This window comes from Drosophila sechellia, chromosome 2L, assembly GCF_004382195.2.
Source record: "Drosophila sechellia strain sech25 chromosome 2L, ASM438219v1, whole genome shotgun sequence".
Classification (NCBI taxonomy): domain Eukaryota; kingdom Metazoa; phylum Arthropoda; class Insecta; order Diptera; family Drosophilidae; genus Drosophila; species Drosophila sechellia.
The window spans coordinates 17,180,995-17,195,504 of record NC_045949.1 but is presented as its reverse complement, the minus strand read 5'-3'; the positions used below and the strand labels follow the sequence as shown (position 1 = coordinate 17,195,504).

The 14,510-nt window shown below is 38.6% G+C and overlaps 1 protein-coding gene across 1 annotated transcript; it reads left to right on the top strand.

Moving 5' to 3' along the window:
• Positions 1–548: 548 nt before the first annotated feature.
• On the top strand, positions 549–1,965 carry LOC6614500 (casein kinase I). The gene has a single exon (XM_002038897.2). It carries the CDS (start codon positions 747–749, stop codon positions 1,884–1,886), a length of 1,140 nt encoding a protein of 379 aa, XP_002038933.1. The 5' UTR covers positions 549–746; the 3' UTR covers positions 1,887–1,965.
• The last annotated feature ends 12,545 nt before the right edge of the window (positions 1,966–14,510 follow it).

The following is a 14,510-nucleotide window of genomic DNA, read 5'->3' as shown; positions in this document are numbered from 1 at the left end:
CTGTTGATTCGATTTTTTGTAGGAAATTTGTTTGTTTAGTATAAGCAGTATATGTACTGAGTAAATTGTATTGTTTATTCGTTATGTACATACATATATCTTTATCGACGGTAGAGATGGTCAAAATTCACTCAGATAGTAGCAAATATTTATACATTTAATAATAGTTGGGAATATATCTTTTTACCAGTTACTTAAATATTAAAGGGTATAATTTATTTGAAACATATGTAGAACGAAGCGTTTCTTACCGTATACAATATATTATTCTTGATCAGGATATAGCCGAGTAGGTCTATCCATGTGCGTCGGTCCATCCGTTTCTCTGTCCGTGTGAACACCGTGATCTCCGAAAAGTGGAGACTAAGGTGCAGATTGTAGATTCTTCAATGGTCAGAATGTTGTCATGCCCACTATAATGTCCACAAACCGCTCACCATTTGTAATGCCAACACTTTAAAAATATGTTTTGACTTAATTATTTTCTGCCACAGTGCTTCTTTTCTTTCTCTCCTTATTTTTTTGTACTTTTATAAGTGTAGCTTTTACTATTTAGTCAGAGTGGCTGGATAAAATATCGAAGAGCAAATCTTGTCCAAGGCAGTAAAGTCAAAAAATGCCTTAAATGTCAAAATCGTAGTACAGTTTTCAAAGAAAATTAATAAACATAGGTAAAAATCAAGTCTCACAGGGCACAAAAGCTACTTCAGAGAAGACATTGAGGCGAGAATCCGAAAGCCATAACAATGGCAAAACAAGAAACAACAAATGGGAAAGTTCGTAATGCATCTCTTCATCTGGAGAAGCTGTTGATCGGAGGAAAATATCGGCTGGTAAAGCCCATTGGGTCCGGGTCCTTCGGCGATATATATCTCGGAGTGAGCATCACGGATGGATCCGAGGTGGCCATCAAGGTGGAGAAGAACGATGCCAAGTATCCGCAGCTTATATACGAGGCGAAAGTGTACGAACAGCTGGCCCGCTGTCCAGGATTCCCGACTCTACTTCATTATGGATGCGAGAAGAACTATAATGCCATGGTTATGGACCTATTAGGTCCTTCCCTGGAGGAACTTTTTAACCTCTGCAAGCGCCGATTCTCCCTGAAGACCGTACTCATGTTGACAGACCAGCTTCTAATGCGAATAGAGTGTGTCCACGAACGTGGGTTCATCCATCGTGACATTAAACCAGATAACTTCCTAATGGGTCTGGAGCGTCAATGCAACAAGCTGTATCTCATCGATTTTGGCCTGTCCAAGAGATACAAGGACATCGAGTCGGGGATTCATATACCATACCGCACGGATCGGAATCTAACTGGTACTGTTCGCTATGCCTCTATAAATGCCCAGATAGGCGTCGAGCAATCCCGTCGGGATGACATGGAGTCCATGTCCTATTGTTTGATGTACTTCAATCTGGGCAAGTTACCCTGGCAGGGTATTACGGCCGCCAACAAGAAGCAAAAGTACGAGAAGATATTGGAGAAAAAGACAAGCGTCACGATCCCTCAGCTCTGCAAAGGATTTCCCTCCGAGTTTTGCCTGCTTATGACCTATGTCAGGAATCTTGGTTTCAAGGAGCCGCCGGATCACACTTATCTTCGCCAGATATTCCGCATACTTTTCCGCTCCATGAATCATCATTACGACTATATATACGACTGGACTACCTTGCAGCAGCAAAAGGATCAAATCTGTCGCAGAGAACAGGTTCAGGAACCGGAACGAGGTTATGAACCTCAGCGGGAAAAGGAGCGAAAAAAGGATTTGGAGCTGAATCGACTGCACAAGGCTACCACCCAACAGGCACATTGCTCTAATGGACATCTAACAAACCGATATGATCGCATTGGCGGTGGAGGCATTAGCAAGCGAAAATAACATATAACAAAATTATTTCTATTTTAAAATTTACTACTTCATGTTGGAGTGGTTTTATTTCGCAAATAAATCTTTTAAAAACCCCACTTGTACTGGATTTATTTTGGTTTATTTACAAAATTGAGCTCTTCTCCATATAAGGTATTTTTTCAATAAATTACGATTAAGTATTGAATGTGGCTAACAATTTATATTTGTTATGACCAAACTTTTTTATTTCTCTGCATCTTTCGGCTTTTCCCAGTTATAAAAATAACCTTGCAGGTGAAAACCAATTAAGAAACACAAAGTTTTACAATCGCGCAATTTGCGACACACCTGCACTTATGGATTTTACTCTTGAACGTAATTATGTGGCAATCAACGCTTTACAAAATACCCCTTAGACACTCGAGTCAATGGAATAGTTTATGGCTTTGTTCGGTTTCCTGGGAAAGCTCCACTCCATTCTAAGTTTTCCATTAGTATGGAAAACCCTACCCTTTACCGCTGACAAGACTCTGGAAACTTAATAAACTGTCAAATTGTCATGTAAACGGGACAAAGCTGCCAACCGAAAGTTTTTTACCTCTCGAGAAAAGCTGGTCCAAAAGGAGGTGGGTTTATTTACGCTACTTATTTATTGAGTGGCGGACAGAAAAGTGGGGAAAAACATGCTCGAGTTATGCGAAAACAAAATAAATTTTATAGTAGTGGAAACCGCAAAGAAAAAAAAAAACATTTTATTAGTTTCCTCTCTTGTCCGTTTTTGTGGCAGCAAAAATAAGTGGAAAAGTTTCGTTTTATTTTCTATATATTCTTGCTACGATGGGTCGCGACTTGGCACCTGCTGCAAATGAAATTCCCAGCTGCAGGACTGAGACAGAGATGGAGATAGAGGAAACGAAAGAGAAGGCAGCTGGTAATGAAGAGGGACGGAAATATAACTACATGGCTATGACAGACTGGCAACTTCAATAATTTATGATGCAGCAGCCAAAAGAGAAAACAGCGCCGGACTCATTTTGCCATTTGGAGTAATTTTTCTTTTTGCTCTCATCCTCCGATTTTCTCATTTTGCGAAACTTTTCACAGAAACAGAAAACATAATTAAGTGTTGTCTTGAGTTGGGTGCATAGTTGACATGACAAACAGTAGATAAAGGAAAAATGGAAGTGTACAGCGCGCTGCGAAACATGGAAAATTGCAAATACCAATGGGCAAAATAGTTGAAAATCCCGGACAACGGGGCTAATAAAGCCATTCGACAAGTGGCGACTGGAGGACAAAATGCCAGACTTTGTGGCTGGTTCCTTGACTATCCTCCGTCTCATTTCCGATACCTTTCGCGTATTCAGACAGTGACAGTTGGCGGCATGTCAGCATATGATAAATTGCTTCACCGACAGGTGAAGCGAATGTTATGGAAATTTCAAAGCCAGGACCAGGCAGCTGCCACCCCTTTCCAGGACAAAACGATGCTCCTAGTCGGTAATGTAATTGCACATTTCGTTGTGTGAATGCTAAAAGAGGTGTTTATTTAATTTTCCGAGTGAATGTGTCTACGTGAATGCCATTCGCCTGCTCAAAGTTTGTCCAATTCGATGTGACAATTTCCAGCGTTTTGCACTTGAAAGGCAAGTAGTTGGGAATGGTATGCCGTCTATGGAATATAAATTGCCTGGACTCGAATGTAAATTGCCATAGTCATGAGAAATGTGAGCTGAAATGTTGGACACTGTAATGTGCCACACTTTTCCTTGCTTCTCCTGGTAAGCACTTAAAATACTTCTCGGAGCTATACCCTGATGATCCTTGATATTCTCTTTAAAAATCAGATGGCCAAACAGCCTGTTTCGTTAGAAATGTCCGTCTCCGTGAGCTAGAGGCAATATAGGAAATTCGTGACTAATATTTTTTGTTCAAAACGTAAAAAAATCATGTTTAATTAAACAAATCCATTCGATTCGAATATGGTCAAATCACGACGTCTGGTTTACGATTCTAAATGACCCTTTTGCTAAATTAAAAAGCATTATAAGAGATATGTTAAGGACCCGGTTTGCGAATACTTACGGTAGCTGTCTAAATTCCAGATGTAGCCACTACCTCGCAACGTGGTAAAGATTAAGGTCACCTGCACTACCAATTGGTGTAGCTCTCGTTTCACGTGGCATAGGCTTCTGTTACTACAAAAGCTTCCACTGGGAATCGCACTCTTTTCGTAGCTAATTCTTTCAGAATGTGGTTTCGCTGCTTTTTGAAACAAAATAAGTCGTATCCCGCGTGTTTCTCATTCTTATAGCCGGAAAACTGCTTCAAGAATAAGATTCCCATTCACCCGCAAAATACCATTCTTTTCCTTGCGTTGCCAATACTGGTTTTTGGCCAGAGTTGCCATATTTTCGCCTACCCCCTGCTAACAAAATACTAAAATTTAACCAAGCCATTTTACTTCTAAACTTTTTCTGGCCAAAATTAATAACTCCAGAACGGAAAAAGATATTTTTCTTTGTATTGAGCACATACATTCTGTGATACCAAAAAATGTGGGCGTGGCACTGCCCCTTACATTTAATTAACTAGTTTTGTATATCGATTTCTCTTATTTCGTATTATTTTTCTGGTCAATGCAAAAATCAATAACCACAAAAATAATAACAAGTTCAAGTTTTAGCTGAAAATCTAAAATCGCAAAAAGTGCACTTTTTAAGTATAACTATCAAAACTATCTATATCATGCGATTTGCATTTTAGTGAGATTACTTACGTTTTTACTGTATTAAGGTTACAAGACGATTTTTTGTCAATTTTGGCAGTCACAAGCAAATAATACAAACAACACACAATAAAACTCATTTTACAGAATGAAAAAAAAACGCTTTGGTTCAAAAGATATTAAAATATTTGTGTCAACTCTTATCATTGCAGACAAACTTTTTTTTGTGTGTGCAACAGCTGTTTTCAACAGCTGATTTCTTTGTTGTGGCGCCATCAATTTTTATTTCTGGTATGCTGATCTAAACATTGGTCCATTATGAATGCATGCATTTAATATTATATTATCAATAGACGGCCCTTTCTAAAACGGGTTTTGGCCAAAAAAGGGGGTAAATTTCCCATAGTTAACAGTTCTCCTACAATACATGCAAAAATAAAATCCAAGCTCCAATTCAATCCGTTGCATTATCAACAATTTAATAAAAGTGGATACAGCAATCAAATTCAGCAAAATTAATATTTGACTTCCATCCAAATACAAATTTAAAATCACACCATATTTAAGGAATAACCATTAATTTTACTTTATTGCTAGTCGCTTAATAAATATTTGACAGCCCACACAAACGAGCTTATCAAGCCCGCAAAAATCCCCTTTAATATATATGCGAATTATGTCCGTTGTCGGTGAATGTCCATTAGAAATCAGTTGCTCGGCCATCATGGATGGCCTTGCCTCCCACACCACTTAATCCGTCCAAAGTGTTGAGCTGAAAAATTGCAGCAACTTATCCATTTGACAAAGCCTCCGTCAACCGCATCCGCAAAGGTAAGCCATTAGCATCACCAGTGAACTGGTTGAATGCAAAGCCATAGAGCAGGTTGTAAAGTTGCTGTGCCAGCCCTACTTTCGCAGCACTTACTCCTATATTCAGCATTAAACTAAATACACGAAACGCAACAAGAGATAATGCCAAAAGCAAGCCTGCCGCCGCAGTTGTTGGAGATGCTCTAAACTTTCAGCGGTAGCCCAGAAGTTTCCACTCAAATAATTGCTTTTACTGGCACTAATAGATGGGGATTTCAAAAAAGTGGGCGAAACTCCCACTCAGCCTGCCCCAAAAATGCTGCAGCATAATCCATTTGGCCCGATAAGTCGCAAGCACGAACCGAACTTCTGCGATTCAGGTTCTTTGTTGGGAATCTGAACTTACTATGTTTCCTGTTTTTAGTTTCACATGCGCTCTGAATTATTTATCGGGTCGGGTATTTTGCAAGCAAAAGCAAAGTAATTATGTGTAACGCGGCGTATGCGCAATGTTAAGACGTGGCCAAGACATGAAAATTAATTGGTTTACCCACAGCGATTGCGTCGTTCTGTACTCAGGAGGTATTTGGGATATAATCGATTTCCGGGCTCACCTGCACACTGAAAACAAAAACTAGGTGCATTATTTTTGTAAAAAATATAAGTGATACTCGTACATTCACATATTTTTTTAGAGACTAGGAATATTTATTTCTTTTGTCAACTTTTATATGCCAAATTATATCTAATGATATCCGTATCAGCTTAAAAAACATTGCTCCCCTCGATATTCAATACTGTTTTGCAATGAGCTACCCCCACGCAAAAACACCACTTGGCGTGCACCTTAGGCAGATTTCACCGTTGACTGGTCGAAAATTGTGCGAAATTAAACGAAAAGCCCATCAAAGTAGTCGTAAAGCAAAGGGGATTCCAAAACAGTCTCATGCTGTCTAAACAAAGAGCAGACTCAGCATGGTACACACGAATCGAATGTCATTAAACGATGGCCCAGGGAGATGAGGATGCGAATGCGGATGACTGACTGACTGACTGACTGACTGACTGTCTGTCTGAAAAATATAGAGACGTTGCGCCGAAGGGGGCATCATGTTGAGAGCTCATTAAAAAAATACGAATTTAATGGTACTTAAAGCGGAAATTGCCTGGCAAGTTTCCGCCACGACGAGCACACAAGCATGGTGAGCCGCCTCGCACAGATACTGATTCCGGATTCAGGAGCAGTGCGAAAACTAAACGGCAAAGCAAAGCCAAGCCGATTTCAGTTGGTAGCCAACTTAGATCGAAGTGCCGGGCCAAGACACAGCAGCAACAATGTTTTACGAGCTGCACAACTATTAGTGGCAGCTGCAACAACAGAAGGTAAACACTTTCCCATATGCACACAGAAAGGAAAATTCGTTGCATTCTTTCTTTTTTCGAGGTAATACTTTTGAAAGCACAAGTTATATATTTAAGAAATATACCTTCATTTTTTGATCATAGATGAATTTAGGTACTGTAAGTACTGAGCCCAGTTTCTTGAAAGTATTTAGTATTATTAATCATTTACATTTATATTTACATGATAAAAAGGTTTACTTTATATGCCTAAAATGTTTAAGCTCCTTTAGAATTTTATATAATTATATTTTACATTTTTTAAGTGTACAAAACACAAGACGAACCCGACAAAGTCCTCACCTATGAGTGGCTATTATTCTCGACTTGTTTTTTTTTGCTTCCATTTCACTGATAGAGACCCAAAATAAATACTCCTAACAATGAAATTATAATGCCCTACCAAATAAAAACTTATAGCTAATTCGAAACTACATAAGCTCGTGTAGTATACTGGCACCGTTTCTTTCAAGGACTTACTTAAAATATTTTTAAATTCATTGATGCAGGATAGAAAATGGAACACAAGCAAAGAAATTATAATTTTTTTATGCACGAGCTGACATTGGGCTCTGAGCTTATTCATATATTTTTAAACTGGTTTTATAAGTTCTTCGCAGTAGTAAAATGGAAGTATCAATTTGGTCATTCTATGCCAGTCAATACAACAGTTTATTTGCTTAGAATAATAGAATAAAAGAGTTACTACAAAACGTGAATTTATAGCGAGCGAGTTGTCTATAAAGCAAACCGGGCACTATGGAACCAAAAGGCACATTCGCTGGTCGAAATGTTAATCAAAAATGTTATTTTAGAAGTTGTTAACAAAAGACCAGACCAATGTTACAGGAACTATGGACAGGATATCAGGATATAGACAATTCAATTTTTATTCAAGTGTATGTTGGCAGAATTAAAAGAACTTAAAAAATGAAAAAAACAACTGCGGCTTAATTGACTTAATAATAATCACATTCTTACCTTATGAATCAGTAGTACATAGTAATTCCTACAGAATAATTTACAATTTTCGTTATAGTAGTAAATACTTAAGAAATATATTCAAAAGACCAAATTTAAAAAATTTATTCTGTATATTTTTGAAGCTGAGCTTGTTTATAATATTGGCCAACGAAAATGGTAGTTGTTTCCATGGTGAGGCGTGAAAAGCTGCGACGCCATTTTGTGGCGTTCAAAAGTATGCTTTAATTGAATGTTTGCTTGCCAGCCGAATATAGCATCCTTCTACTGCTCCGCTCTCCTCGCAAACGGGCAACAAAATGTTTGAACATTTTCCGCACATATGCATGTCAGTGGCGCCCATAATGGCAATACCATTCCATGTACTTTGAGTTTTCAATTTCAGCTTTTTGCCAGTCGAATTGCCGAAAGAGTGAGCGGCGGAAAACACACACAAATGGGGGCGATAGCAAATGGAGACCATGTCCTACCAGCTTTCTGCACGAGCACGAGCCTGCACTTCTCGTGCAAACACACAGAGTATTTTTTGACAATTTGATGACCATATTTCGCACGGGAAAGAACAGGTGACTTCCAATTTACAAAGCCACAGAAACATTCCAAAAAAGTTAAATAACTTTTTCCTATATTTAAAAAGGAATATGTATAGAATTTTTAATAACATATTTGTAATTTCCTAATTTACTTGAAATATTTAAAAATGTTATGCCAGAAACAAAATATAAATTTCGTTGGAAATATTAAATTGTCCCATGACAGTAAGGAAGTGATATACCCTCTAATCTATAGATGGATACCGAAACCGAAGCAAAGCAATCATCTGCCTTTTCAGTGAGCATTACAGTTGAGGTTACCTGATGACTCAGGTAACTTTCTGCATAAGTCAGCCAAAAAGTTTCATCGATATGAGACACGATTTTGGTTTTTGCAGCAGTAACGTTTTGCTTATGTAAGCATCTTTAAATGCCAGATGAACGTTATGAAATTTTTCGCTTGCCAAAGATTAATGGGAATAAAAACCAAAATTCATCACCCGTTAGCTTGATAGCTATTCCAATTTCATATTTTTGTTTCTAAAAGAAGATCACTTGCGAATTTAAAAAATATTTACAATTTACCATTCTTTTGGCCAACCAAGAAACCAAAACACAAAGCTGACGGCCCAAGGAGACGAAGTACATATGGCAACCGCCAGTTGGACAAGTACCCACACACATACCCAGCAAAACAACCGACTTTCAAGTGCACTTGGTTGCCAAAAAGTTAATAAAAATAAGTGCCTCTTGGCCATTGCCTAAGGGCCCTGGAGGAGATGAAGATGAAGATGGCGACCCAAACTCCGGCCGTTCCATATGAAGTGCCCAACCGACTTCGCTAGTTAGTGGCATTAGTAATTTAGATTGCTGCCGAATAACTTTTGCCATTCCCGCCCAGCAGCAAGCTTTTCGTCCCTCACTTTTGGGCCAGGATAAGAAAATACCACAAGCTGGTATGGAAGTAATAACAGCTACGAAACGGAAGCCCTCAAAGGCAGTCGAGTGGAAATTTTTTATGCTACGCAGGATGTTGGCCAGCCATTGACAATAATTGTTGTTGACAGTAAATATGGCAAAGAATTAACAGAAAAGTTGAAACTAGCCAAATGCGATGAAAAATCTCGTTAAAGTATGCAAATAAACATGAGTTTTAGAATAGGCTTGCGAGCCCATTTGGGGAGCAGTTTCTTTGGGGCACATATTTTGCACACTTAATAGTAGTTGGGCGGCACAATATGGTCAGTTAAAAAATGACAACATAAAATTAAAACAAATAATACCCAATCGTACACACCCTTGAAATAATTATTTATAAAAAACAATAAGTGTTAGTCTATTAAGTTTTCTATTATTTTAAATTATTTTTCCAACTGATACTTTCAGCTATATGTTATAGATTTCCGGTTTTTAAATTAAAGTCAATTCGCTCTTGAAAAGTATTATTATATAAAAATATGCTTGAATACAATGAACTTTATTATTTATAGATATAATTTTTTTTTTTTCAGGTTTAACTGTTTTAAAAATGTTTAGCTTGCAACCTTATACTCTCTGGCTCAACTTTCTCAGTCAAAATAATAAAAACGTATTTATTTGTATATCGTCGTTAAATGCTAAACATAATAAACGGCTACTGCCAAACTTCTTGGCCCACAAAATTTATGTGTCCCAAATGGGGCGCAAGAATTTAATTTACTTAGAAAAAAGTGGCAACCGGGAAAGAGCGCAGAAGTCAGCTAAGACCCGGTAATCGCATTTCTAATTAAGTGCGAATTTCTAGCACACGCAGCACCCTCGTCTCGTTGGAAATTGTGTTGTCGCCTAGTTTATTTCTTTCTGCCCCACCGCTAATTCTATTTTTTTTTTTTTTGTCATTCGCCAGCTGAATTTAATTAAATTTTCACACTTCAAAGCGCTAGCAATGTGTAAAATGTCCTCAAACCAGACCCAAAAACGAAATCGAGAAAAGCCAACTTAAGGAAGAAATAAAAACGCTATGCGTGCGGAGATGGAAATGGGGGCAACGGCAAAAATGGTTATAATAAAAAGGAAATCTTAATTTTTCGTCCTTCTAGTCAGTTTCCTTCAGGTTACAATTTGGTTGAAGCTTTCTGTGATTTTTTTCTATTTGTGGGTCCTTCGCTTGCTTTGTTGGTTTGCTTCAGCTTCTCTTACTAATTAATTTCGATTCATTGAGCACTTTTACAAGAAATTGCACAGCCACTAGAGGCGTCAATAGGTGGGTTGGGTGCACAGTAAAAAAAAAGGCTATATTGATTATTAAATTTCCTAATTAAAACTACAATTAGAATATGTTAACAATTAGTCGGAAATAAAAAGGATTTGACCAAACACTAATGCCTTTAAAAAAAAATTCTTTTATATTACATTTTTTAAAAATTCTTTTCTTTGTAATTAAACATTAGAAATTGTTCACTATTATTTATTATACTTTTTTTTTTCAGTGAGCAGCAATGTATTTGCTACGTGACTCATTCCGTTACACTTTCCACATCCAAACCCACACCCATTCGCATTCCGATTCCGATTGCCATTGCATTACGTTTCACTACGGCACGGCAGGTTCAGTTCTTCCATTTTCCATTTTCCGTTTTCCCTTTTCCTTAGCTTTTCCCTGCTTTCACTTGTAGCAGCTTCAAAGGAGGTCTCTGAATGCCTCAGCAAATGAGCGTTTCAAATTGTTGGCAACAAATTTGCTGCCATTGAAGAAATTGCTTTCAACTTCCAGGAAAAATAGGATAAGAAGCAGGGAGCGCCGTCGATGTTAACAATGGTCCGCTGTAGGTGTTACTTGCCGCTTTTCTATATCGTCACGCCCCCATCGATGTGTCAATTAAATGGTTTTAATGTAATGCATGTGCTAGATGCTGGCATTAAGCTGAAAGTGTACATATCGCAGGCTGACAGCAATCTAACGAGCTTAGCACAATCAAGTGAGACATTCCCTATTCCTATTCCAGGCTGACATTTCAAAAGAAAAATGGAAAATTCAGGCGCCAATTGACAGGCAGATGAGAAATCGAACAAAAGAGCCGTGTAAATCAATTTAAGCCATGTGAAAAATCGCAGGAGTCATTTACAACTTAATTTTTAAGCATTTCACGAGCTACAAATTTGAGGAGTACTTTCTAATAAAATAACCTTATCTAAAGATGAAGTTTTAAGGGACTTAAATAAACTGACAATATATACCTACAATACTTACCTAACCACCTAACTCAGCTTTTCAAATTGAACACACTTTTACAATTAAATCTTCAAATATTTTCACTGAACTACACGTACCTATCATCATTTTAAGTCACCTACAATTTCTGCTGCTAGTTTCATTAGCTGGATTCGTATTTGCAGTGTCAGAGACTCCAAACGAGTTACCCTAATATAATTACCATAAAGTTTACTCTTCTCCTCACAGAATATATAATTATGTTCGCCCCCCTCAAACACGCCCAATTCATATTTCCACACATTGTTTAATTCAAGTTTCTCGTGCAGCCTTTAGTTTTTGGGGAATACCGGGCAAATAAATATATATTTAAATAACTGACATGCCAGCGAACGAAAATTGCTGGGCCAAAACTTTACATTAACCAGAAACCTCAAAAACCTCGGTACCGAATCCACGCAGGCATCCATAGGAAAGTATGCAGGCAATACGAGAATGTAATAAAAATGCAAAACCCGAAAATACAAATTAAAATAAAGTAACACATCGGAATACTCGATCGTTAAATACCCTATAGCTATAATAGTTTTTATATTAAGTGGTTTATTAGCCATGCTATGGTTTTGGTTAGAATAAATAGAGGCAACGCCATAAGCAAGCATGTATTACTATAAGCAAACGTATTGACAATTCCATCATCCCTCAACTACCCCTTAGAATGTGAAGAAAGTGTAGCGAAAAATGGTGAAAGCGGAAAAGACGCCGCCTGTGCGAAAATGTATTAAATTTTTAGCATGCTCATTAAAAAAATATTAAATAAAATTTCTATGGTTACCGCTCCTCGAGCTCACACACACACACCCACTCGAAACCTGCTCTAGCGCACTCATAATGCCCACATGTATTGTAAAAAAAAAGTGAAAAATAAAACGAAATAAAATGAAGTAAAATGTGAAATTGTCTGCCTGATGGCAAAAACATGAGTTGGCCGAGCCCCCGTCAGTTTTTGGACTGCGAAGGGTGAGCCCGAACCCGAGACCACATTAAAATTGGCATCACACAAACATCAGACACACATACACGCCCATATGCGCTGGCACACACACACAAATGCAGCGGCATGTGCACATTAAAACAACGCCATGTTGTACCACCACCACCCACCCACAAAAAGGATATCACAAGGGTGCAGAGCGGGCTGAAGGTTGAAGGCTGAGGCAACGATATGTGAATATCAAGATTTAATTTAAAGTTAACTAAGTAAGATTAAGCCCTACCAACGCACACACACGCACACACACACACAGCGACTGTGCACAGCTGTGGCACAAACAGACAGCCATTTGCAGGGTGCAAATGTGTAAGAAGAGGCGGGCTGCTGACGGGCTGGCAGGGGGGGTAGCTGGGTGGATTTTGGGGTGGGGACGGGTTCCTTGTATCAAGTAGAGCAGAAACTCTTAATAAAGCAATTGCCTCTGGCAGTCAAAAAGTAAACGTCGACGTTGTGCAGCAACGTGATTACAGCGGAAGGAGCAGCGGGGGTGACTGAGTTGGAGGTTGGGCGTTGGAGGGTTGGAGGTTGTGGGTGGTGCTGGGCAGCGGGTGGCACCTTGCTTTCGGTACAGGGCCGCGACCCCCAGCAGGATGTGTGTGTGTGTGTGCCTGCCTGCATTTCCACTCGCTCCGTTAGCACGGCAAAAAATTATCTCAGCTTTCTTTCGGACAATACTTTCTCACAATGTTTGCAGTTCGTTGTTAAGTAAAAATGTATTAATAAATATAATCTGACAAAAAATGGGTTACAGGAAACAAGAAACTTCACTTTCATAGCATTTAGAACTTTAGAAATTCGTACAATCAAATTTTGTGTTTATAAATTCTGAAAAAATATATATTTCTTATAGAGTAAAAGGGTTTACTAGATTCGTTAAAAAGGGGACACTCGGCGGGACAAGGCGGTACACAGTGGGACATAACGGGAATCGGCAGAACATCTAGGGACACGACGGTACATGGAGATATGACGGCAATAGCGTTCTCTATTATTTTTTCTATATTACTTTATTCAACAGCATGATTATAAGTGTGGTCTGCACTGGAATACCTATTAAAAAATGTTCCATTTTCCTGAGCAAAGAGGACGGGATTGTGAGTTGGGTGCAGCAGCTGCATATGCAGCTTACTCACGCCCTGAAATATCAACTAACCAGAATACAAAATAATGTATTGAATAGAGGAAAAGCACTAGAAGAAATATGAAACGACAGGCGAGGCGAGGCATAACGAGACTGTGAACTGAATTTAATTAGGTTTTGGAGTGTGGAGTCTACAGTGGCAAAAGGAAACAAAGATAGCTTTTTAAATGTATAATTACAATTTTGAAAATTTCAAAATCACCTTGTGCCGACCAACTTGGAGGCTATATTAAATATTGTATTGCTTTTATTAATACAAGGTTTACTAAGAAATACTTATTGTACCCATTCGATCCAATATATCCGCCATTTGTTCCACTGTAAACAGAATCTCTGCAGCTAAAGGCAAATTACACAGCGAGCAGCATCATCGGAATCACCATATTATTTGCAGCACTCAACCGGGACCACAATTTGAGCATATAAAGCGTGTGGTACGGGCACAGCACCATTATAACTACCCGGGTAACTTCGGGGCATTAAAGGGCCAGTCTTGGCCGCCGAAAAAAAAAACAAAAATTTAAATCCCGCTTTTGTTATTATCTCGAGCCGAGGGAGACTTAAATTTAAACACAAACATAAAAGCAAGTTTTCCAAATCTAGTTTTGCATTTCATAATCTGGCGGGGGTTGTGCAACCAGCACGGGTTGATAGACAACGAAAAAATCAAAAAGGGGTTGATGATGATGCTGCTACTTTGGCTGGCAGGGGGGTGGCGATGGCACGAATCGAACTGGTGACAGTTGTCAGATACATGCATATAGTCGGTCACATCGCCGTGGGCCTTAATAGGGCTTGGATTACTCGATTGGGTCC